The sequence below is a fragment of the Oryctolagus cuniculus genome, chromosome 5 (assembly GCF_051225735.1).
Source record: "Oryctolagus cuniculus isolate XC-2025 breed Fujian yellow rabbit chromosome 5, ASM5122573v1, whole genome shotgun sequence".
In the NCBI taxonomy this organism is placed as follows: domain Eukaryota; kingdom Metazoa; phylum Chordata; class Mammalia; order Lagomorpha; family Leporidae; genus Oryctolagus; species Oryctolagus cuniculus.
In genome coordinates this window covers 61,685,921-61,712,423 of record NC_142871.1, presented here as the reverse complement: position 1 = coordinate 61,712,423, position 26,503 = coordinate 61,685,921, and the positions used below count along the sequence as shown (strand labels likewise).

The window sequence follows — 26,503 nt, the reverse complement described above, 5'->3', positions numbered from 1 at the left end:
TGTTTCAGCTGATTCCACTCCACTTCTGACCCAGCTCCCTGGTAATGGCCTGGGAAAAGCAGCAGAAGATGGCCCAAGTGCTTGGGCCCCTGCACCCATGTGGGAGACCTGGATAAAGCTCCTGGCTCCTGGCTTCAGCGTGGCCAAGCACAGGCTGTTGTGGCCATTTGGGGAGTGAACCAGTGGATGGAGGATCTCTGTCTCTGTCTCTCTCTCTGTAACTGTTACTTTCAAAGTAAATAAATAAATAAGTCTTAAAATAATAATAAAAAACCCCTTTATCTTGTAATTCCATTTTCTACAAATTTTTTGAAGTACCCTTGTGTGTCTAATCGAAAACACAGTTCTTTTTAGGTAATGTACAGCATAAAAAATATAACAAGGCAGAAATAAAGAATATTCTTAAGTATTATAAAGGACATTTGCCAGAATAATTAATTGACATACAGTACACACAATTCTGGTTGATAATGATTGTGTAATATTATTCAAACTTCTGTTGAAATGGCAACAGACTACCAGTGCCTGACACTGCTTTCAATTTCTCTCTGAAACACCCATGAAGCTCCACCCAAGCGCCTCAACGTGGCAATGGGAGCTGACACTGGCCAGTCCCAGCGGGGGGCCTCGGCATGGAGAAAGCGGAATGAATCCTAGTTAATGGCAGCGCTGACTGTCCAGCCGGAAACCATCCTCGTGGAGGATATAAGGCATGCTTCACATGACTGCTCTGATCAGACGCGTGTTGAATGTCACACTGCACACCATAAATGTGTATGATTATTGCTGGAAAAAAAAAGACGTGCTTCCCATATGGATCCCAAGTAAATGGCTTCAGTGAAGGCAGGACTAATCATTTATCACTTATCCTTCCCTGCCCCGCCCCTGCAGTGTGCGCCCCGTTCTGAGACAAAAGTTGTACAGAGACAACACACACACACACACACACACACACACACAAACACCATATATACAGCCATTCTGTAACATTGTGGAAACCGCCTTCTACACTTGCTGAAGTAATACTTGGGTTCTCTTTCAGCAGGATCTATAATGTTGGATACTCCACAGAACAAGAAGCAGAAGGTGACCAACCTAGGGCTTGCCTTGTGGTGGGATGTTTAATTCTAAGTTTCTTCAGTAGGAAACACACTGTAGACCATGACCGAGAGAAGAGCACTGAGCACACAAATAAATCCAAAATGCTTTAGCTTTCCTGGCCTAATCCGAGAAAGCAGTGGGTGGGGATGAAGATGATCTAGCCTTAGTCTAGAAGAGCCGTAGGAGATAAATACTCACCAAAGGCCACCTGGGCTAGGCGGATGCCCTGGCTTATACCAGATATACAGGTCTGTACCTGAGAGTGCCTGGCAAGAAGGTGAAGTGAAGGGGTGGATGCACACACACACACGCATGTACATGTGTGTGTACATATGTGGGCTTTTTTGTAAACATTTTATTCTGTTGGTAAACACCAGGGTTGGATATACACAGCTTCATTTAAGAACAAGCCAATAACAAAATAAAACCTAAGGAAAAGTGTTACATTGAAGGGAAAGAGAGAGCTGGCCCAAAGATTGAGGTGAAGACTTTGTTTCTGACAATGGTTTCTTTTTTTTTTTTCTTTTTTCTTTTTTTTTTTTTTACAGGCAGAGTTAGAGAGAGAGAGAGACAGAGAGAAAGGTCTTCCTTTCCATTGGTTCACTCCCCAAATGGCTGCTACGGCCGTCGCGCTGTGCCAATCCGAAGCCAGGAGCCAGGTGCTTCTCCTGGTCTCCCATGCGGGTGCAGGGCCCAAGCACTTGGGCCATCCTCCACTGCCTTCCCGGGCCACAGCGGAGAGCTGGGCAGGAAGAGGGGCAACCGAGACAGAATCCGGCGCCCCGATCGGGACTAGAACCCGGTGTGCCGGTGCCGCAGGCGGAGGATTAGCTTAGTGAGCCACGGCGCCGGCCGACAATGATTTCTTATATAAAACAGAGAACATTTTACCTGGTGGACGCGTGGGGGACCTACAAAAAGCACAAGAGGACAGCAGGACTCATGAGAGAAGGAACCACAGACATAAAGGCAGATCAGTTTAAAGGCAGAAAAATCAGCAAGCTAGCTGAAACAGGAAAACAGTGCCAAGGAATCCAAAACGCTGGAGCAGAATGAATGAATGCTTTAGGAGAAAGGCAGCTTTGGGAGCAGAAAATAAACCAGTGGTGTGGAGGAGGACAAGTCTCCAATGCATATGGAGAGAAAGGACAGAGATGAGAATTACCCCAGGGGAAAGAGGATTAATGCAGCTGAGAAACCAAAGTGACCTAACCGAAAAATAGTAGTGATGTTGAGAAAGGAATCTGAAGCAATAACTGAAGAAAATCATCCTGCGTAGACAGAGGTTAAAAAAAAAAACTCTCTGAATTCCAGGGAAAGTTGCTCACAAGACAGAAACAAACCTAAGAAACAATGCTAGTAAAAAAATACCCTTTGCTGGCCGGCGCCGCGGCTCACTAGGCTAATCCTCCGCCTAGCGGCACCAGCACACCAGGTTCTAGTCCCGGTTGGGGTGCCGGATTCTGTCCCGGTTGCCCCTCTTCCAGGCCAGCTCTCTGCTGTGGCCAGGGAGTGCAGTGGAGGATGGCCCAGGTCCTTGGGCCCTGCACCCCCATGGGAGACCAGGAGTAGCACCTGGCTCCTGCCTTCGGATCAGCACGGTGCGCCGGCCGTGGTGGCCATTGGAGGGTGAACCAACGGCAAAGGAAGACCTTTCTCTCTGTCTCTGTCTCTCTCTCACTGTCCACTCTGTCAAAAATAAAAAAATTAAAAAAAAAATACCCTTTGCTGGGGCCAGCATGGTAGCATAGCAGGAAAAGCAGTTGCCTGCGACACTGGCATCCATATGGGCACCAGTTCATATCCCGGCTGCTCCACTTTTGTCCCAGCCCCCTGCTAAATGGCCTGGGAAATGCAGTGGAAGATGGTGCAGGTGCTTGGGCTCCTGCCACCCATGTGGGAGACCCAGAAGAAGCTCCTGATTTTGGCCTGGCTCATTGTGGCCATATGAGGAGTGAAGCAGCAGCTGAAAGACTTCTCTCTCTCTCTCCCTCTGACTTTTCAAATAAAGATCCTTTGAGCATTCCTTCAGGAAAAACACAAACACTCACACCAATCAGACTTCTCCTTGTGTAGAAGACAATGAACCAATGTTATCATTAAACTTTAAGAAGAAAAGGTGATGACCATAATTTAATAGCAATTGAGTTGTTATTCATGTTTGAAAGCAATAGGGTTGTAGGAGCTCAGAAAACAGGCCACCCTGGGTGCTTAAAAAAAAAAAGACCTCAGAAAGTGTTGACCAGATGACTAAGAGATGAGTCAAAATTACAAAGCTCAAGAATGGAGAAACTGTAGAACCTGGGAGAAATCCCAATAGACTTAGCAGCATCACATACGTCACATGGCTACAGAAATCCATGGCTCATTATAATGCACTGGGAAGGACTGCTGGGCACACCAGTAGGCATTCAACACTTTGGAGAACTGTGCTCCCTTTCAATACGTCGGAGAAAGTTTATAAAAGAATTTTAATATAAAGATATTATTTATGAGAATAACTCTTTAGTAGGATTTAAAACAAAATGTCCCAGCGAGAACCTTTCTCTCAGGATAAAATCTAACTAGATCACAATTTGGTACAAATTAAACACCTGCTTTGAATAAAATGAAGGGAATTATATCAAAATGGCAGAACCACAGTTATTTCATCCCATCTTCATTTGTATGAATTCTCCCTTTTCTATAAGTCGACTTATGTGAGGGGTCCTCAAAAAGTTCATGGAAAATGTGTATTATGAAAAAATACACATGGATTTCCATTTGTTTATGTGCCAAAATAAACTTATATTTTAATTATATTTCCCACGAACTTTTTTGAAGTACTCTCATGTTTTATCAAAACATGAGAAAAACATGATACCATGGCTGGGTATCTGAATGACTGAAACACGTAACTTCACTTACGTCAGAAGGATGTTTACTGTCTTTAGCAGATATTTTCTGAATTTTAAGTGGTCTATGATCTGTTTATTACATAAATTCTTTGCAACCTGTGCACTGATAGACGGTACAGCTGAGTCATCCTAGAGTTTATGTTTCAGGGCCAGATTTTTCCCAGGCACAATACTGAATTTTCCCATACTATAAGAGGATAACTTATAAAACTTTTATCTTCATGAAAAAAAAATTTTTTCCCTAAGGCAATCCTCAACTGCTGGTATGTGTAAGAATCACCTGGGGTGTTCATTAACAGATTCATAAACTCTACCCTAGTCTTACCAAACCAGGACTTCTCAGAGCTAAGGAGCTTTTAAAATAAGAAGTCTGAGTGATTCTGATGTGAAAAGCCTTTTCTTGGTGCTAAGGAACTCTGAAGTTTCAGTTGAGCACACACTTAAAAATTTGAGTGGATTTATTGCTTATTTCTTATGCAAAATCCTGCCCCTGCCCCTAGGCATTCCTGCAGCCTGCCTGAGTGCAAGTGTGGTAGACACTTGCTTGGCTCCACCAACCCTCCTTTCCTTCTATTCCCTTGGCCTCTACCATCCAGGCAAGGAAGCCCGATCCAAGTCCCAAGATTCCCTGAGGAAGGGATGTTCAATGAAATGTAGGGAGAAGTCCCTGGGGGCTACTGATTTCTGAAATTAAAGTTGAAAGTAAAGACTCGCAAGGGAAAGGTTTGTCTTTAAACTTTCTGCTTTTTCAAGCCCGCAATGTAGAGCTGATGCCTGGACACAACTGCCATCTTCTGACTGTGAGAATGGAGTCATGTAGTGGATGGAAGAACGGGAAGAAAGAAGGATGCTTGGGGCTTTGATGAGGTCTTTAAGCTATCAGACCAGCCCTGGACGCCTAAATAAAACAAATCCCTTGGGACAGTGTGTTTGCTGTTTCTGTTATGTGTAGACAAAAGCAATCACAGTGGATACAGATGGAATAGCTGACCTTCCATTTATGCAAGGTCAACAGCTATGCTCCTTAAGAAGTCACCACTGCCAGTTAGCTGCCTGACCGCCTAAGCACCTGGCCACCTCCTAATCGACAACAATGAACGTCAGTGCTCCAGAATTTATCAGAAGGTAAACCCGGGATTGTCTGCTGCTTAAACCTGGTTAGGAGCCTGGCTAAAAGGGTGTTGGGAAGGGACTTGGAAGATGTTTGGTAAGTGCTCATGCAAGGTGGTTCAGCCAGGCCCTGATACTTGGCATGGGAAGGTTAGGCTTTATCTGAGAGGCTTGTAGTAGTGGACGGGGGAAACCTTGATGAGACCCGCACTGGTGTGTGGGCAGCCATTAGGAAGCACTGGTCACAGGGTCACACTAGCTGAGCAGGATGTGTTAAGAGTAGTTTTTTTTTTTTTTTTTTCTGTCCTAGACGTCTGCTGTCCCTGTTTGTTTTCTGTTTATATTCCTTGTGATGGGTTGAGTTTGTGTCCCTCTAAAAAATATGTTCATCTCTCCATACCCACTGCCTGTGAATATGACCTTATTTGGAAATGAGGTTCTTGTAGATGTGAAAAATGATAGGGATCTCGAAATGAACGATCCTGGGTTGAGGGTGGGCCCTAAGTCCACAGAGAACCCAGCATGAAGACAAAGGTGGAGAAGGAAGCCATGCAGCTGTAAGCCCAGGAATGCCAGGGGCTGCCCACAGGAGCAGAAACTAGGCCGAGGCAGGGAAGGATTCTCGACAGTCTTGGGAGGGAGCACGGCCTTGTGGACACGGTGACTGTGGACTCCCAGTCTGTAGGACTGTGAAGGCATGAATTCCTCCTGCTGTTTGAAGCCAGCAAGTTTCTAGTCCTTTGTTACAGCAGCCCTGGAAAGCTGTTGGGCTCCCCAGTGTTAGAGCCCGAGGTGGAGTTTCTGAACACTGAGCAGGCGGGGGTGGGGGTGAGGACAGCCCTTAGACGGTTCGCCCCGCGGCAGGCCCTGTTGCTAACTCCGGAGCCTCCCCCCCGCCCCCCATCCTTGGTCCTTCCCGGCAGAGCTGTGCTTTGCTCTTCTCTTGGCCCTGTCACCACACACCCACTTCCAGCTCCAGGAATGGACCCTGACTGCTCTCTAAACCCCAAATGTTCCTTCCTCTTCTGATGCTGGGGGAGTGACAGCAACTACTGATTTGGAGAGTGCTAAGGTTTAATTGAGGTTACTTTTGGGTAGCCTCTTCAGCTCTGGCCTTTTCATGATTTACAAAGGCGGATGAGGAACAGTGACCTGGGCCTAAGCCTGCTACTAAGGATGCTCAGGCATGAGGTGCCCAGACTGTGCTGGGTGCTTTAGATACAACGTTCCCATCCCTACTACCACCCTGGGGGGAACCTCCCCTAGCCTTGTTTTACAGCTGAGGCCATGGATGCCGGCAGCCAAAGAGAATTGTGAAAAATGATAACGAGACCATATCAACCACTTAGGCTCAGAGAAAACGCCCGCCTCCCTGAGCCTCTGGCCTCTGCCTCCTGTCCGATTTTCCTTCCACTTCTCTCTTGCTCCTGACGCTCCGGCGTCATGTGGGTTCTCTCTGGGCTGTGCTGAGCTGTGGCCACTTTGGAGCCTCTTCCACGTAGTGATCTTTGCTCAGGTCTTCTTCGGTCCTTCTGACTCCCCTCATGTATCATCTTCACAGATGACACCTTTCTTGGGCCAAAATGCTTGGTGTTGCCCCCTTCAAACCAGCTCCCTGGCCTCTGCTTCCTCACTTTCAGCAAGCATTTGTAGAAGACCTACTCCACCCCTGGCATTGCTTTAGTGCCTTCACGTTTTTTCTTTTTTAAAGATTTATTTATTTATTTAAAAGTCAGAGTTACACAGAGAGAGGCAGAGAGAGGGAGAGAGGGAGAGGGGAAGAGAGGGAGAGAGAGAGAGAGTCGGTTTTCTATCTGCTGGTTCACTCCCCAATTTGCTGTAATGGCCGGAGCTGCGCTGATCCGAAGCCAGGAGCCAGGAGCTTCCTCCTGGTCTCCCACGTGGGTGCAGGGGCCCAAGGACTTGGGCCATCTTCTACTGCTTTCCCAGGCCACAGCAGAGAGCTGGATTGGAAGTGGAGCAGCCGGGACTCGAACCAGTGCCCATATGGAATGCTGGCACTTCAGGCCAGAGTGCTGGCCCACCTCCATGTATTTTCTTCAGTGCACTTAATCACTCTCAGAATGTGTCTTGGTCACTTCCTTGTTTTTTTTCCTGTGCTTCACTCCAACAGGTGATCAGCTCCTTGAGGATACAGGCCTTGGCTGTTTTGATCACAGCTGGGTCCCGGTACTGAGGACAATGCTATTGCTTTGCCTGAACTGAGAAGGAGTTCAGTAAATATCTGTTAAAGGAATGAATTCCTCAATGTCTGTAACAGCTGGCTGTATGACATGTCCATAAAGTCCTTGGAACAGAGTGCTGTCAGGTGAACCAGTGCTTACTCCAGGCTCATGTTCTGGCAAGTTCCACACAATTAGTACACAGTGAATAAGCTGGGGAGAATCCAAGTGCTCACTCCCAAAGGTGCTGACTGCACAGGTTGCTGGCCATGCAAACATCGATTCCAAGCAATATGCATGTCATTCATTCCTTTCTAAGAAGTCTAGAGTGACAACAGGGTTGGAATGAAACTTCAGTCATTCTATTTGACCCTTGACTAAAGTACTGATTGTCTGTGGCTAAATTCCAAAGGAAAAGAAGTGTTTTCCGCAGTAAGGCATACGAACTCTATTTTGGGTTTATTATGTTTCAGTTTCCTGCGGCTGCTGCAACAGATTACTGCAAACTTCAGGGTTTCAAACAATAGAAATTCATTCTCTTAGAGTCCTGGAGGCCAGAAACCAGACATCAAGGTGCTGGTAGGACCGCACTACCCCCGAGGCTCTGGAAGACACTCCTCCCTGCTTTCTCCAGCCTCTCCTGACTGCTGCCACTGGAGGGCTTGAGGCGGCGTCACCGTGATGTCTGTTTCCACATCACCTTCTCTGTATGTGCGGTCTACCTCCCTCTGCCTCTCCCTTATGAGGCCACTTGTGATGGATTTAGGGCCCACCTGGACTATCCAGGCTAATCGCCCTATATCAAGAGCCTTAGTTTAGTTCCATCTGCAAAAGGCCTTTTTTTTTTTTTTTTTCCCAAATCAGGTGACACTCACATGTTCTGAGAAAGAGGGTATGGGCATAGCTTTGGCAGCCATCGTCAGCCTACCACAGGGAACTCTGGATAAATTTTAAAAGCCCAAGAGTAATGGGTTCATGTTAGATGGTGTAGTTTCACATGAAACAGCAGCAGCAACAACAAAGCCTGTATCACAGTTCTGACGAGAAGACTTTGTAGATGGGGACCCTTCAAGGAAGAGGCAATCACTAGCTCAACCAGATGCAAATCTTTCTGTGAAACAGAATACGGTGTAAGGAGGCAGAATGGACCCAGGATTTCACTCAAGTGAACCAGCCCTGGAGAAGCCAAGTCATATCTACGGCACTGGTCCAGTCCTGAACCGGGCTTTAGAAACAGCCAAAGTAGGTTACCTAGAGAAATACATTTTCTTTTACTTCCTTTGGTATTTTAGGACCTGACTTCTTGATAAAGGTAGATGGGTGCAGAGAACTGCTGTCAGCCTAATGGTTGGGTGGTAAAGCCAATAATGAAGTTTGTGAGTGTGAACTCAAGACTATAGTCTTGAATGATCTCTTTTGAACTCAAGGCTTCTCGTTGTAAAACTCTCTCTTAGATCTGCTTCTTTTACCAGCTAAGAGCAGGTTCCCGGTCCCTCACTGCTCCCGGCTGGCACCTAGCTGCAGGTATCTGAAGACTTTGAGTTCACAGAACTAGTTTCTAACTCAACACTCACTGTGTTGGAAGCACCTCTCAGCCCCACTCTCGCCATGGTGGGCTGCCTCATGTTGCTGCTTTCAGCCCACTCCCCACCCAAGAGTGACTTCCATTGCTCATAGACTCCTTCTTGCCCTACCCAAGCCACCAAACTAGACCTCTGCAGTGGGGCTGCCGTTGTGAGTGTGTTATCCGTGCAGTTCCACAGGGTCTTCCATGTTTTGTTTAATGCTCCTGGGTGGTTATTTTGAAACTTGAAATAATTTTACCTTTGAATTTGTGTTCTGTAAACATAAAGTCTAATGAGACCCCAGTGGGACACTGGAGACATGCACAGTGTTTGCCTTTTTCTTGTCATCTCATTCTCATAAGCATTCTTGGTGCCCCAAGGGAGTCCAGAATTCCAATGGATCCATCGTGTGTGGGATCTGAGTGGATGGAGGGGGAAACACTGACAGCCCTGAGAAATCATGCTCTCCTTTTGAACTAGAATTTGCGTCAAATGCAGGAAGCAAACAATGGCACTCAAAGAAACACAAATGACCAAGAACTTCCATCATATCCCTTTTTAACTTGTGTTATTTCCCTGTATTATCTAACTACTTAACAGAAAATAATGACATTGGAGCAAAGGCAGAGATAGGGCAACTCAGAGTTTCTTTTCCTTTTAGCTCTTCCTTAATCATTAGTCACCTAAAGGCAGAGAGCACTGGAGAATATGCACAACTTGGGAAGTGAAATAGAACGTGGAGTTAGTTTTGTGTGGTTAAGTAAACTTAATATTCTGGTAAAAATGAAATATCTAAGCAAAGATGAGCTGCAAAATATGAATTGTGCAATTTTGCTGATTTTACATATTTATTAAATACTCTTATATTTGCATTTAAAATGGCATTGCATGGCTGGCGCCATGGCTCACTTGGCTAATCCTCTGCCTGTGGCGCCGGCACCCCGGGTTCTAGTCCCGGTTGGGGCGCAGGATTCTTTCCCGGTTGCTACTCTTCCAGTCCAGCTTTCTGCTGTGGTCCGGGAAGGCAGTGGAGGATGGCCCAGGTGCTTGGGCCCTGCACCCACATGGGAGACCAGGAGGAGGCACCTGGCTCCTGGCTTTGGATCGGCGCAGCACACCGGCCGTGGCAGCCATTTGGGGGGTGAACCAACAGAAAAGGAAGACCTTTCTCTCTGTCTCTCTCTCTCTCTCTCTCTCTCTCACTGTCTAACTCTGCCTGTCCCCCCCCCCCCAAAAAAATGGCATTGCATAACATAAAGGTGAACTGTAAAAATGATGCTAATGATTTGAAATTTTAATTTTTCTTTACTTAGTACAACATAAAATAGCAAATCAAAAACATCAGGACAAGGTGGGAAAGAGACCATGGAAGAAAGGAAAAAGCTTTATATTTTGGTGTCTTTAGTAGCAATTTTTCCCCTTGCTTTTTTTTTTTAAGATTTATTTATTGCTGGTGCCGCAGCTCCTAGGCTAATCCTCCGCCTAGCGGCGCCGGCACACCGGGTTCTAGTCCCTGTCGGGGTGCCGGATTCTGTCCCGGTTGCCCCTCTTCCAGGCCAGCTCTCTGCTGTGGCCAGGGAGTGCAGTGGAGGATGGCCCAAGTGCTTGGGCCCTGCACCCCATGGGAGACCAGGAGAAGCACCTGGCTCCTGCCATCGGATCAGTGCGGTGTGCCGGCCGCAGTGGCCATTGGAGGGTGAACCAACGGCAAAGGAAGACCTTTCTCTCTGTCTCTCTCTCTGTCCACTCTGCCTGTCAAAAAAAAAAAAAAAGATTTATTTATTTATTTTACTTGAAAGGCAAAGTTACAGAGAGAGAGAGACAGAGATAGAGATAGAGATCTTCCACCCTCTTGTTCACTCCCCAAATGGCTGCAATGGCCAGGGCTGGGCCAGACCAAAGCCAGGAGCCAGGAGCTTCTTTCAGGTCTCCCACATCGGTGCAGGGGCCCAAGTGCTTGTGCCATCCTCAGCTGTTTTCCCAGGTACATTAGCAGGGAGCTGGATCTGAAGTGGAGCAGCCAGGACTTGAACCAATGTCCATATGGGATGCCGGCATTGTAGGTGGCGGCTTAACCCACTGTGCCACCATACTGGGCTCCTCCTTGCTTTTTAAACTGGTATCTGAAAATCTGTGGTTTGAAGGGTTAGGTACATAGTCGACGCTGCTCCAAAGGGCCAGTCCCAGGCTACAGCAGACTTAGCTTTCCTGCCATACTGCACACCAAGTGATTCCGGCGAAGTGGCTGCTCTCCGGGTGCTCACCTCTCCCCTCACAGCCGTCTTCCATTCCACCGACGTGTACACGTCCATGCACATGTGCCCACCCAAGCACGCACACGGACGCTGAAGGACCTGGCCTTTGAGGAAGTCTCACCTGACTCAGGTTCTATTTCCTGGGCGTCAGACTCTTCTGGCAAGGATCCTCTGGTCTCCTTGGACACGTAAGGAGCCTCTGACTCCTCATGGGCTTCAGACTCTTCACCTTCAACCTCGTCTTCCTCCTCATTATCACCCTCATCAATCTCTACAGAGAATTAGGAGAAAGAAATTACCATTTGGTTGAAAGCAACAGATATTTATTGGGTGCCGATGAGTGCTGAGGTCCACACTCTCCTGGAGAGTGTGGCTTAATGGGGAGACTGATAAACCATCTCTATATTATAGCCACTAAAATGTAGTAGGAAAAGAGGACAGCTACCCGCTCAGAGTGCTGAGGGAGCCCTAGCATAAGGGTTCATTCAAAAGAGAAAATGCTTATAGCAGTCCCAAATACTGTAACAAAAAAGACTAGAAACAGCCCAGTGTCCAACAGTAAGGGGATGGTTAGATTTGAATTATCTAATATGGTAGCCACTAGCTATATGTGGCTACCGAGCACTTGAAATGAGGCTAGCCCAAACGGAGATATGCTGTAAGTATAAAATATACAATGGACTTCAATGAAAAACCAAATATAAGATTGGTGGCTACTAGAAAACATGAAGTTACATGTGTGGCGTCCATCGCATTGCTACTGGGTAGCACTAGGCTGGATGATACTAGAATGAGAGATTTTCTTAAAGATATTTGAAAGTCATTAATCATATGGTATGTTAACATGCTGAATGCAGATTTGGAAAGCAGAGCTCCAAGTTTTAGGTAGCTGCTGGTGACCACCATAGGAAATACTTGCATGGGAGTCTTGGAGGAAGAAGACGGCATGAACGGCAGTGTCAGAAAACCCATTTGCCCAATTCCCTTTCATGCGTATCTGAAAATGACCTCATCTTTTTATGAAAATGGAAAGCAAATGTATGTACGAAGAATATCTGAAAAACTCTAGGAGTTTGTTTTCTGGATTTCTGTGTGGATTTCTTCCTCCAGTGAGTACCTCCAAGGATCAGGTGGGACAGATCTCTGACACCTGAATTTTAATCTAAACGTGAATGATTAAACACTCAGGGGAAGAACACTAAGGTATCCTTAGATCTAGGTCTGAGGCAGGACTGCACACGTGGCTTCGCAGCATGGAACTGGGAATGTGGTGGATCCTTCTGTGTTACACGGAGGGTTTTAAAGGTAACACACACGAGCATGAGACAGCATGGACTCCTCCTGCAGTCTGCTGAGACCTGGTTATGAACTCTCCTCAGGCCCACTGTGCTTTCAGACTCACAAAGCCAAAGACATAAGGAACCACCACTTACATTGAAATAGTTACCAAGGTATATAAAAACATTTGCACTATAGGAACTTTGTGCATCTTGAGCAATATATTAAAGAACAAGAACTAGAAGCTGGCTTAGTAACCACCTACCACAGCTGTGGAATAGTGATAAGCACAGACAAGATGGATAAAACTAGTGTCATATGATAATATCTTCATTTCTTCTAAAGCCACTGGGGATTGGTGCCTGAAGGAAATACCAATTTTCAAGTGAAGTGCTAGTGAAAATAAGGTTGGAATTATTTTTCCATAGAAAATATTAACAGACCCCTGAAGTGTATCCATGAACTCCAGTACTGAGAGAAAGTTAAAAAGGGAAGTCCTTCTGTAACAGAGAACTCCAGTACTGAGAGAAAGTTAAAAAGGGAAGTCCTTCTGTAACGGAGATGGAAGTTTTAAGTGTAAAGACAATGTATTCAGAGTTTGTTCTCTCAACTCTAGCAGAATCCTTCTCGTAGAAATGATCCTAAGAACCATGTGTCATCCATGATGAGAACAACCATTTAAATACATGTTGTCTATCCCTCTCAGAGGGTGCGCAAGTTGACATCTGTGTCACGAGTCTCTCCCTTTGAATCCATTAGTCAAGTAACTTATCCAAATTGGAACACTCTGAGAATGAAAGAGGGTCCTATCCATACTGTGAGACCATAGGCATTAACTGGACTCTCACAGTACACTGGGAAACGTGGTCACCCTGTCTACAATTCACTTGAAATGCTACAGCTGTTTGCAGTCACAATACAAAATCACATATCACATCATCAGTCGTGTCAATCTGTTTGCCTTTTGCTTTCTCATTCATAGCATTAATCAGCCTTCGGTTTTCTTCTTCTATTCTCAATGCTTCTTCCTTGGCTTTTCTGAAATGAAAAGACCCAAAATTTAGTTATCTTGGGAAATTAGGCATCTTATAAAACTAAGGTCTTAAATGCTTCTAGTGGTAAAAATAAAGAGTAAATAGCTTATAATTTTTATTATACATTTTACTTTACATGGAAAATTTTAAATTACTCATATTGGTGCCAGTTAATTATCAGGGTTTGTTTGTTTATTTTTGGTAAGGAAAAAATGAAATGTCACGCCTTGAAAAACTCTGGCTATTAATTAGGAAACCTGTCAAAATTAATAGAGGATTGCTGTTAGTTATTAAAAACTCCTATCAGCCACTTAGAAGATCCAAGGACAATTATGACAGAAATTATCTTGCCATTTGACTGCCATTTCTGAAACTGATGTCTCATAATTTCTAGAGTTTAAAGAGTTTCCTAAATTCCAGCTCAAATTGCTAATATCTGAAGAGGGAAAGGAAATAGCATTTGAGGAAGCCTCTACAAGGGAGAGGGTACCTGACTAGCACTTAAAACACTGGATTGTGATGCCAGTGACCCATTACGAGTGTCTGCTTTGAACTGTGCCCCACTCTTCATTCCAGGTTTCTACTAGTGCACAGGAGGCAGCAGGTGATGGCCCAAGTCACCTTGGGTCCCTGCTGCCCAGGTGGGAGATCCGGATTGAATTCTGGGCTCCCAGCTTTGTCCTGACTCACCTCTGGCCATTGTGGGCATTTGGGGAGTGAACCAGTGAATGGGAGGTCTCTGTCTCTCTCACTTTCTGTCTCTCCTTTCAGATAAATAAAATAGATAAATGCACATATAAAAAGAAGGCCCCTGCTTCTCTCTCTCTCTCTTCTCTCTCTGTAACTCTTTCAAATAAATAAATAAATCTTTAAAAAAGGGGGGGGGGCAGTGCTATGGCGCAGCAGTTAATGCTCTGGCCTGAAGTGCTGGCATCCCATATGGGCGCTGGTTCTAGTCCCGGTTGCTCCTCTTCCAATCTAGCTCTCTGCTATGGCCTGGGAAAGCAGTAGAAGATGGCCCAAATGCTTGGGCCCCTGCACCCGTTTGGGAGACCTGGAAGAAGCTCCTGGCTCCTGGCTCCTGGCTTCGGATTGGCACAGCTCCGGCTGTTGTGGCCACGTTGGGAGTGAAACCAGCGGATGTAAGACCTCTCTCTCTCTCTGCCTCTCTCTCTGTGTAACTCTGACTTTCAAATAAATAAATATTTTTTTTAAAAGAAAGCCCCTGTAGGTATCATCATCAGTAGAAAGTTTAGTGAATCTACATACAGAAATTTAGTTCTCAAGTGTCCAGGCCATTACTGCTTTGAGAGGCAGGAATTGCATTTGAATTTGAAATTTGAAGTGTATGTTTTATCAAGGAAGAATAAACAGAAAATTAAGCAACTGTTTATTTTTGTATTTTATAACCAGTCTGAAGAACCTTATGAAGGTTTAGTCTTGATCTTAGGCATGAACAGATTAATATGTGTTCACATATTTTATTTTAAGATCTATTTATTGGGGTGGGCACTGTGGTGTAGCAGGTTAAGACGCTGCCTCCAGTGCCAGCATCCCATATGGAATCCAGTTTGAGTCCCAGCTGCTCCACTTCTGATCCAGCTCTCTGCTATGGCCTGGGAAAGCAGTGGAAGATGGCCCAAGTCCTTGGGCCCCTGTACCCGTGTGGGAGACCTGGAAGAAGTTCCTGGCTCCTGGCTTCGGATCAGTGCATCTCCAGCCATTGTGGCCATTTGGGGAGTGAACCAGTGGAAGGAAGACCTCTCTCTCTCTCACTCTCATTCTCTCTCTCTCTGTCTCTGTAACTTTGCCTTTCAAATAAATAAATAAATAAATCTTAAAAAAAAAAAACTCGCTGTACTACAATGCCCACACCATCCAACATTCTTAAAAAAATTTATTTATTTATTTATTTATTTGAGAGGTAGAGTTACAGACAGTGAGAGGCAGACAGAGAGAGATGTCTTCCATCTGATGATTCATTCCCCATATGGCTATAACAGCCAGATCTTGGCTGATCTTTCATTACTTTCATTATAAGTTCAAATGTAAGAGTCAATCTTGTTCTTTATGTAAATTTTAGTTAGGCTTTAGGTTTTAGTCACATCATACAGTTATTTATTTTTTTTGACAGGCAGAGTGGACAGTGAGAGAGAGAGTCAGAGAGAAAGGTCTTCCTTTTGCCGTTGGTTCACCCCACAATGGCCACTGCGGCCGGTGCACTGCGGCCGGTGCACGCACTGATCCGAAGGCAGGAGCCAGGTGCTTCTCCTGGTCTCCATGCTGGTGCAGGGCCCAAGCACTTGGGCCATCCTCTACTGCACTCCCAGGCCACAGCAGAGAGCTGGACTGGAAGAGGGGCAACTGGGACAGAATCTGGCGCCCCGACTGGGACTAGAACCCGATGTGTCGGTGCTGCAGGCGGAGGATTAGCCTATTGAGCTGTAGCGCTGGCCACGTCATACAGTTATATTTTAATTTCCTTCCTATTAGTAATTTCTAGATACTAGCTTGTAAAATAGTCACAGATACATATGGTAAAAATATCTTACTTATTCTGCATACTTTTTTTTTTATTTGATAGGTAGTTATAGGCAGAGAGAGAGACAGAGAGAAAGGTCTTCCTTCTGTTGGTTCACTCTCCAAATGGCCAGTACGGCCGGAACTCCACCAATCCAAAGCCAGGAGCCAGGTGCTTCCTCCTGGTCTCCCACACGGGTGCAGGGGCCCAAGCACTTGGGCCACAGCAGAGAGCTAGAATGGAAGAAGACTAGAACCTGGCACCCATATGGGATGCTGGCACTGCAGGCGGAGGATTAACCAAGTGAGCCTCTGCATACATTTTTAATAGAACATACATCTGTCTTGTTTCATTTTATCTTCAATATATAGTCATTTATTTTTTATGAGATCTGATGTGATGTTTTAATGCATGCACACCTGTGCAGTGGGCTAATTAACTAGCATATCTATCCCTTAACCATTTATCCTCTTTTGTGATGAGTGTATTAAAAATCCTGTCTTCTAGGCCAGTGCTGCGGCTCACTACGCTAATCCTCTGCCGGCGGCGCTGGTACTCCGGGTTCTAGTCCAGGTTGGGGTGCTGGTTCTGTCCTGGTTGCTCCTCTTCCAGTCCAGCTCTCTGCTGTGGCCTGGGAAGGCAGTGGAGGATGGCCCAAGTGCTTGGGCCCTGCACCCATATGTGAGATTGGGAGGAAGCACCTGGCTCCTGGCTTCGGATCGGCGCAGCGCACCTGCAGTAGCGACCATCTGGGGGGTGAACCAATGGAAGGAAGACCTTTCTCTCTGTCTCTCTCTTTCTGTCTAACTCTGCCTGTCAAAAAAAAAAAATCCTGTCTTCTAGCTATTTTGAAGCACACTATTGTCAATCACAGGCACCATCCTACCCAGTAGGACACCAGAACTTGTTCCTCCTATCCAACTGCAACATTGTACCCACTGATTAACCACTCCCAATTTTCCTAGCCTTTCTCCCCTCCCCCTCTGATAACCACTGTTTTATTCTCAACTTCTATACCTTGCACATATGAGTGAGATCAGGTGCTACTTTTCACTTTCTGTGCCTGACTTATTTCACCTAACATAATGGCACCTAGGTTCATCCATGTTGTCACCAGTGACAAGATTTGGACATTTTTATGGCTGAATAGTATTCTACCATGTGCATATACCATATTTTTGTTATCCATTCATATGGTTATGGACACTCAGTTGATACAATATATTGGCTATTGTGAATAGTGCTGCAAAAAACATGGGCATACAGATGTCTTGTGAACAGATTGATTTATTTTGTACATATACCTAGTGTGATTGGCAGATCATGGTGTAGTTCTACTTTTAAAAATTTTAAAGGATGTTCAGCAATTTTATGTTAACAGTTTTGGCAACTTGAGTGACATGCATGTATTTCTTCAAGAACACAACTTCAGAAAACTGGTAAATAAAGAAAAAATTTGAAGTCTCACCTGTATTTGAGAAATTAAACACATTTAAAAATCTTCCCCAAGAGATAACTAAAGGCCTAAATAGTTTTTCTGGTGAATTCCCATAAACATTTAAAGAATAACAAAATGTTCATTCAGAAAAATAATCAAATGCTTTCCAGTTCATTTTAAGAGACCAATATAACCCTTATATCAAAACCTAATATGTACAAGGGAAAAACCAGAACTTTAGTTCCAACTACTGTAGGTATCCTTAACTAATTATATAGCAAATCAAATCTGGAAAAAAGTAAAATAAAATATAGTATTAGGTTTTTCTTCTCTCGTATATCTGCTCTACTATTGGTATTTGTCTTTTTATGTATTTTTATGGTTATAGTTATCACCCTTTCACATCTAATGTAGGACACCTGTAAGCATTTCTTGTAGGATCAGTTTGGTAGTGATGAATTCCTTCAGGTCTTTCTTGTCATGGTATGCCTTTAATTCTCCAGGATAGCTGGGCTGGGTATAGAATTCTTGGCTGGCATTTTTTTTTTTCTTTCAGGTCTTTGAATATTCATTCCATGTTCTCTTAGTTTGCAATTTCAGCTAAATCTGCTCTTAAGCTGACAATAGATGGTTCTTTAAAAGCATGCTGATGCTTTTTTCTTGCTGTTTTTAAAATTCTCTTGCTCAATTTTTTTGACAGTTTGAGTATAATACGTCTCAGAAAGGGTTTTTTGTCAATTATGTTACAGGTCCTTGGGGCTTCTAGAACCTGATGTTTAAATCTTTCCCAACATTTGGAAAATTTTCAGCTATTATGTCACTCAATAGGTTTTCTATGCCTTTTCATTTCTCTTCTCCGTTCTGAACACCCATCATGAAAATATTTGTTTTCTTAATGGTTTCCCATAAGTCTTGAAGGTTTACCTCATTATCTCAAATATTTTTTTGCTCCTTCTTGTCTAACTTATTTCAGAGGACACTATCTTTAAGATCATAGATTTTCTTCTGCCTGATCAATTCTGCTTTTAAGACTCTCAACTGTATTTTTTCATTTCATGTTTTCAGTTCTTTCATACCAAGATTCTTTCCTCTTATTGCTATTTCTTTGTTGAATTTCTCATTCTTATCATGAGTCATCTTCTTAATGTCAATGAATTATCTGTCTGAATTCTATTTATCTTAAATTTCCTTAAAATTATTCATTTGAATTCTTTGCTAGTCAATACATTGATTTCCAATTCTCAGTGGTCAGTTATTGTGTTACTTTGGAGGAATCCTGTTACTTCATTTTTCACTACATTGTGTGTGTGTGTGTGTTTTAAAGATTTATTTATTTTTTGAAAGGTAGAGTGACAGAGAGAGAAGCAGAGACAGAGAGAAAGAGAAATCTTCCATCTGCCAGTTCACTCCCCAAATGGCAGCAACAGCTGGAGCTGGTCCAGGTCCAGAACTCCATTCAGATCTCCCACGTGGGTGTCAGAGGCCCAAGCACTTGGGCCATCTTCTGCTGCTTTCCCAGGTGCATTAGCAGGGATTTGGATTGGAAGTGGAACAGCCAGGACTTGAATCTTAGCTCTGATATGGGATGCTGGTGTCACAGGCAATGGCTTAACCTGTTGAATGACAACATTGGCTGGTGATGTGTCCTAGGGTGCTGGTTGGATTTGCTGCATTGGCAGGACCTCCCAGTTGCTTCAGTTGTAATCACTGCTGGTGACGTCTGCATGCATCTCAGTGGCCTAGACTATGGGGGCTGTGGGATGGCACCAACAGCTGAGATGTAGCTCTTCAGCAGGGGCAGGTTCCCTGACAGCTCTCACCCAGCTATGCAAGTGGGACATGCATCAGTTTCTGTGGATACAGTGAGGCAGCCCAGATGTTTGTACTAGAGTGTGCTCCGTAGTGAGAGGGGGTCCTTGTGTGTCTGAGTGCCACACAGGGGCTGTTCTTCACCCACAGTCCCAGACAGGGTACTTGTCATGTATGAGGGCTTCTGGGAGGTGACCAGCTCAGGTCAAGCATCTGCTTTTCAGGGGTTAACTGAACTGAGCTGAGAAAAGACTGTTTCCTGGGGCCATAGGAGGCTGGGCAGGGCCACCAGCTGCTTTCTGGGGGGTCTCAGCAGGCTGAGCCACTCAGGGCTGGCTGTCCAGTTGTTTTCTGGACTGAGGCTGTATTGGTAGGGCTACCCAGTTGCTTCTGGGGCAACAGGGGAGTGAGTTGAACCATCCAACTGTTTCCTGGGGGTTTCTGTAGGTCCAGCCCTTCAGAATGTATTGCCCAGGTTCTTGCTGCAGCTGTGGGAGGCTCACAGGGCTGGCCTTGGGGTGCTGCCAGGAGCAGTGACTTTACAGGATCCCTGGCGGGCAGGGTCTCATGATAGCTCCATGCAGCAGGATCCAGGGTGGAGCCAGGTGGAATGCTGGGGACAGCCTGCAAACTTTCTGTCCCATAGGTGCCAAAGTGTTGCACTCAAATCAGCTGCAGAAAAGAGCAGAACTTTCTTCTTTAAACTTCATTTTAAATTTTATTTTTAATGAATTCTTAATAGACTCACATAATTTATAGATACAAGAGCAGAACTTTCTGTTGAAAATTTTAAATAAGTGGAATCGAAAGTGTTTTTTTTTTCAAAGAACTGTACTAGAAGATGGAACATGGCTTTATCAGGATGATCCCAGAGGAAGAGGAGGTCCAGTCAAAGCAAAAGAGCAAAGGTCATAGCAACAGCTTTTTAGGATGTTCAAGGCCAAAGAATGATAACATGTGTCCGTGATGAGTGTGTTCTGAGAACGTGAGCCAAAGCTTTGGCAGCAAACCGTCCCCAGAGGGTCCTTCTCTACCCTACAACACTCTTGTTCATTCCTCTCATCAAACAAGGGCGATTGTAGTAGGAAATCACTAGGCATCCCCCTTACAGTCTTCATTTGGTATTTCTGACTTCTTTTTGTTTCCTAATCTTAAAAAAAAAATCCTTAAAGGGTACCCATTTTTATTCAGTTGATAATGTAAGAAGGACTGCACTGACAAGTCAAATTCCCAAGACCTCAGTTCTTTAGGAATGGATTAAATAGTCGGTGTCATCACTTAAGGGTGTCAAAAACTGAAGCTTGTATTTTCTGTTTTTATCTTTTAATTAATTTTGTTTTCCACAATTTATTTAAAGTCCCCTCATATGTCTTTCTATACATCTTATCTTGTTCATTATAATTTTTTTATTTACTTGAAAGGCAGACAGAGCTCCTATCCACTGGTTCACCATACAAATGCCCACAATGGGTCAATCCAAAGCCGGTCCAGGAGCTCCAACTAGACCTCCATGTTGGTGGTGGGAATCCAATCACTTGAGCCATTACTTGCTGTCCCCCAGGGTACACATTCACAGGGACCCGAAGCAAGGTGGGACTTGCACCTCAGCACTCTGATCAGGGGTGCAGGCTTCCCAAGTGGCATCTTAACTGCTGTGGCCAAAGCTGGACCCCTGTGCTGTTTTTGTTTTTATTGTCTTTGAGAATAGATATTTTTATTTAGAGTAAGTTTAAGATGGGCTGTGAAAATAGCTGTGTACTCTAGATTCTAGAAGTACTTGTGAAATTACTGTTTCTCTTAGAAATAATTAGATTGGATTTAGTTACTAGGCTGCCATTTTGCTATTAAAGCTGTTTCTAGTAAAATTTGTAAGAAGATATTCAACAGCTATAAAAGATACATGATTCTGTTTTATTACTCTAGACAGACTTTACCTTGCTGCTGCTTCTTCTCTTTTTTTCTTTCGTATATCACCTATTAATCTTTCTAAAATCTTAGCATCAATTTCAGATTTATTCTTCAAATATATTCTATTATATAAACATTTTCCTGAAATACAGATAAAGAGAATAATATTATTTTGAAAGTCTATAAAGTAGAGTGAAGTATATTTTTAAATTTAATAATAGAAATAATTTGTCTATATCCAAATATATTTTCCTTTAAGCATTTATCTCAGTAGAGCCTGGCTTTCTGAAGATATTAATAGACCATTTCAATTATTTTAAAAAGTATAAATAACTAAAATATGAAAATATGTGGCATATTATATTCTTCCCTGGAAACTCTCATTTCAAATATATTTGCTTAAGAAACAAAGTAATAGGGCAATTAAAATTTAGCTCTGCTATCTTTCATACTTAATTTTTCCCACTTGATGTAAAGGGCTGGTACATAGTCTTTGGCCTAAGTCTTACCTGTATTTTAAAAAAGACTTACTGATTTATTTGAAAGAGAGAGAAGGGGAAGAAGGGAGAAGGGGAGGGAAGGAGGAAGAGGGAGAGAGATCTTCCATCCACTGGTTCATTTCCCAAATGCCTCCAATAGCCAGGGCTGGACCAGGCTGAACTCAGGAGCCTGGAATGCCATGCTGGTCTTCCACATGGGTGGCAGGGGCCCAAGCTCTTAAGTCATCATTCACTGTCTTTCCAAGCATATTAACAGGAAGCTGGATAGGAAGCAGAGCAGCCAGAACTTGAACAAGCATTTTAATATGGATGCTGGTGTCATAAGCTATTGCTTAACCCGCTGTGTCACAAGGCCGCCCTTGCCCTGCCCCCCCGCCCCTCCCCACTAAGTGTCATCTACTGCTCATTTAGAAATTAAAGCTGCCAGGGCCGGCACTGTGGTGTAGTGGGTAAAGCTGCCACCTGCAGTGCAGGCATCCCATACGGGCACCTGTTTGAGTCCCAGCTGCTCCATTTCCAATCCAGTTCTCTGCTATGGCCTTGCAAAGCAGTAGAAGATGGCACAAGTCCTTGGAGCCCTGCACCCTTGTGGGAGACCCTGAAGAAGCTCCTGGCTCCTGGCTTCAGACTGGCTCAGCTCTGGCCCTTGTGGCCATTTGGCGAGTGAACCGGTGGATGAAGACCTCTCTTTCTTTCTCTACCTCTGCCTCTCTGTAACTTTGCTATTCAAATAAATAAATAAATAAATAAATCCTAAAAAAAGTTATAGCTGCCGACTGAGAAGGGATGTTAAATTCTCAGCTCCAATCACCAATTCCAGAGGCCTGCTGGAAGGATCACATTACCCCTGGCCACCTGCTCAGGTGTGTACCTGCAGTGACTGCTGGGGTGGTACTTATATCCGGGGAAGGTGAAGAGTTTTCTTTTATATATACATCAACCGAAAATATTACCAGCAATAAAAAACTTCACTTTCAAATTTACGAGATAAATATTTACCAACCATTGTTTTCGAAATCCGATAAATAGACGATCAAATCTGGTACCAGTCCTCTCTCTGCTAAGACTAGCCACAGTTCTTTTGCAATAGGGCAGTTGTCCAGGATCCATCCTCCATACTTTGGGGCACCAGGAAATCTATTCTGATTTTCCTCCATGACCTGTGAAAGATTGCACCCAAATATTACCACCATAATTTGCCAAGTCAAGGCTGTTACTTCAATGTGTCATTTTTGTAGATCTTAAATATCTTTTGAGTTCTTCTGACTTTAGAAGGAAAAAAATCCTGAATAAGTTAATTAAAAAAAGGTTTTAAAGCAATAAAATTGTGATGTTTTAAAAGTTAAGATGGGAAGAAAGGGCTTTATCAAATAAACGTAACAGCACATCACTGCTATATGTTATTTGGTATCACAGAATGTACACCTTGATTCAGCAGGTCTGGGATGAGGGTCTCAGAACCTGCAAACAGGCTCCCAGGAGACGATGGTCCATGGGCCACTCTGAGTGGCAAGGTTATCTTTTGAGGGATAACATCCTTCAGTTTCCTTTTGCTTTTCATTTCTCAGTGTGAGAAGTGAGAAGGTTACCAATAGCAGTGGGAGGGAATGGGGTCAAAATGAATCTCGCAGGTGCTTAGTTCTGAACCCTTGTCCACTTTCCTAAAGCAAAAGCTTCAGCACCCATCAGGATACTTGTAATGTGGATCTGCACACACCAATTCTGAGGGCTTTAAACCAATTCCCATGCCACCAGGTGATCACAGAATGTTAGAAGTTAAAGCGGAAGGGATGTCAAGAGGGCCGGTACTTGTGCAACTCTCTGGCCTATGCAGAATTTAAGCTTGCTTGCTTTTTGAATTTTTATCTGAATAAATATTTTTTTGAAATAAAAGAATTTTAAACACTTTGAAAAATTTAACGTAGGAGAATTAGGGAGAAAAAGGAAAGTTATATGGACGAAATAAAATGGCTATAAAAATTTTACTGCCCAAGTTTGAAAGTTTGTATATAATGTATAAATATATCATATAAGTTCGATATAATGTATATATCTGTATATTTTACTGTATAAACATATCATATAATATGATATAATGTATAAATATATATTTATATGATATATTTTAATGTATAAACATATCATATAAATATGATATAATGTATCATAAAAGCATCATATAATGAATAAATATATAAGTATCAAATAAGTAATAATTCCTCCAACTCATGTAATTTTTTTGAAGGATATTTAGTGGTTTCATAATGTTTTCTTGAGTAAATTTTAATTTGTTTAATCATCCTCTTACTGCTAAATATTTATAACTTTATTATAGCATCGAGATGAACATTTTTATATAAAAATTCTTGTGCAAGTATTCTACAGTTCTTTAGATTCATAGAAGATGTATTTGTAGGGGAAAGGGAATAAAGGGGAGAACATTTTAAAGGATTTTCATACACATTTTCATGTTGTTTCAAGAAACATCTAAATTAATTTCAAACAGTGTTTGAAAGTGACTAATTATTACAGTCTAATATTGACTGTTTTTTTTAAAAGATTTATTTATTTGAAAGTCAGAGTTACACAGAGAGAGAAGGAGAGGTAGAGAGAGAGAGAGAGGTCTTCCATCTGCTGGTTCACTCCCTAGTTGGCAGCAACAGCTGGAGCTGCTCCAATCTAAAGCCAGGAGCCAGGAGCTTCCTCCAGGTCTCCCATGCAGGTGCAGGGGCCCAAGTACTTGGGCCATCTTCTACTGATTTCCCAGGCCATAGCAGAGAGCCAGATTGGAAGTGGAGCAGCCGGGACTCGAACTGGCACCCATATGGGATGCCAGCATTGCAGATGGCTGCTTTACCTGCTACACCACAGCACCAGCCCCTAATATTGATTGTTAAAAGATGTTTTCACTAATTGGATATATGAGCAATTATATCTCATTATTTTAATTTCCATATTTTTAATAAAACTTAAACATTAAAATTTCCATTAAATATTTACATTTCTTCTTTAATGACACATCTGTTTATATCTCTTAGCTGCTTTTATATTGTGATATTAGATTTTACCATTGATTTATAAGAAATTAGTCATTTATTATGAATAAATAATACATATTTGACCTTTATCTTAAAATTTTAACTTTCTGGGGCCGGTGCTGTGGCATAGCAGGTAAAGCCGCTGCCTGCAGAACCAGCAAGCCATATGAGCGCCGGTTTGAGTCCTGGCTGTTCCACTTCCGATCCAGCTCTCTGCTGTGGCCTGGGAAAGCAGTAGAAGACAGGCAAGTCCTTGGGCCCCTGCACCCACATGGGAGACCTGGAGGAAGCTCCTGGCTCCTGGCTTTAGATTGGGGCAGCTCCAGCCGTTGCGGCCGACTGAGGAGTGAACCAGCTGATGGAAGACCTCTCTCTCTCTTTCTCTCTCTCTCTCTGTATAACTCTGACTTTCAAATAAGTAAATAAATATTTTAAAAAATTTTTAACTTTCCTGATTTTTTTGTAGAGAGACATTCATTATTAAGTAGACTTCCTATTGAGATTTCCTTCGAGAGTTCTTCCATTTCGTTTGTGCTAAGAATTCTCTACCACTGCAAGACGATTTCAACGTAAGTAAACCTTCTTCAAGTTAAAAAAATCAGTTTTACATTTAAGTATTTACATTATATGGAATTTATTTTTTATCTTAATATAAAATGGGAATTCAGATAATCATTTAGTACTGTTAAATAATTCTCTTTTTTGTTTGGATTGTGTTGTAACCTTCAGCATATACTACATTTTTATCTATATTGAGGTCTGTCTGTGCCTCCTCTGTGGTTCCGTAGATCTGGTAGAATTTTAAGGCTCACACGCCCCTGTGACACCACAAGGGTGTTCACTAGCTTGACAGCAAATTTCCCTCTACCAGACTTCTTTGACAAGTTGATCTCAAGTTTCAACCACTGGTTCTTTGTTGTTGTTGTTGTTTTGTTTTTTAAACATACCAGATTTTTAAAAAAGATTTATTTATTTTATTTGAAAGGCAGAGAGAGAGAGAGAGAGAGAAGAGAGAGAGGTCTTCCATCCACTGGTTCACTCCCCAGATGGCCCCAACAGTGGGAGCTGCACTGATCCAAAGCCAGGAATCAGGAACTTCTTCAGCATCTCCTACATGGGTGCAGCGGTCCAAGGACTTGGGCCATCTCTTACTGCTTTCCCAGGCCACAGCAGAGAGCTGGATCATAAGTGGAGCAGCTGGGACTTGAACCGATGCCCATATGGGATGCCAGCACTGCAGGTGGTAGCTTTACTTGTTAGGCCACAGCACCGGCCCCATCAACCATGGGTTCTTCCAACTAAAATTTAGAATCATATTGCCAGTCCCTACCCTTCCCCTGCATTGAGATTTTTATTAAAACTGCATCAAGTGGCCGGCGCTGCGGCTCACTAGGCTAATCCTCCGCCTTGCGGCACCGGCACACCGGGTTCTAGTCCCGGTCGGGGTGCCGGATTCTGTCCCAGTTGCCCCTCTTCCAGGCCAGCTCTCTGCTGTGGCCAGGGAGTGCAGTGGAGGATGGCCCAAGTCCTTGGGCCCTGCACCCCATGGGAGACCAGGATAAGCACCTGGCTCCTGCCTTTGGATCAGCGTGGTGCGCCAGCCGCGCCGGCCATTGGAGGGTGAACCAACGGCAAAGGAAGACCTTTCTCTCTGTCTCTGTCTCTCTCTCACTGTCCACTCGCCTGTCAAAAAAAAAAAAAAAAAAAAAAAAAAAAGCATCAAATCTATAATTTGAGAGAGACATAAGAGTAAGATTTTATCTTAACATACATGAAATTGTTATGTCTCTATTTGACATCTGGTTATGTTTGTATATAAGCAGAGTAGTTTTGGGAGGGGCATTTGGCATAGCGGTCAACATGCTG

General features: G+C 43.6%; 1 protein-coding gene across 7 annotated transcripts in view; it reads right to left on the bottom strand.

Annotated features, from left to right (window-relative positions):
- AK9 (adenylate kinase 9) overlaps nt 1-26,503 on the bottom strand; it is a 160,785-nt gene that overhangs the window by 44,350 nt on the left and 89,932 nt on the right. For all 7 annotated transcript variants that reach the window (XM_008263360.5, XM_070073706.2, XM_089333824.1 and 4 more), the window contains 4 exons: nt 22,603-22,759; nt 21,126-21,240; nt 13,351-13,427; nt 11,233-11,382 (listed from right to left, as the gene is read on the bottom strand). In XM_008263360.5, the coding sequence (XP_008261582.4) occupies nt 11,233-11,382; nt 13,351-13,427; nt 21,126-21,240; nt 22,603-22,759 (499 nt within the window). The remainder of the gene's footprint in view (nt 1-11,232; nt 11,383-13,350; nt 13,428-21,125; nt 21,241-22,602; nt 22,760-26,503) is intronic.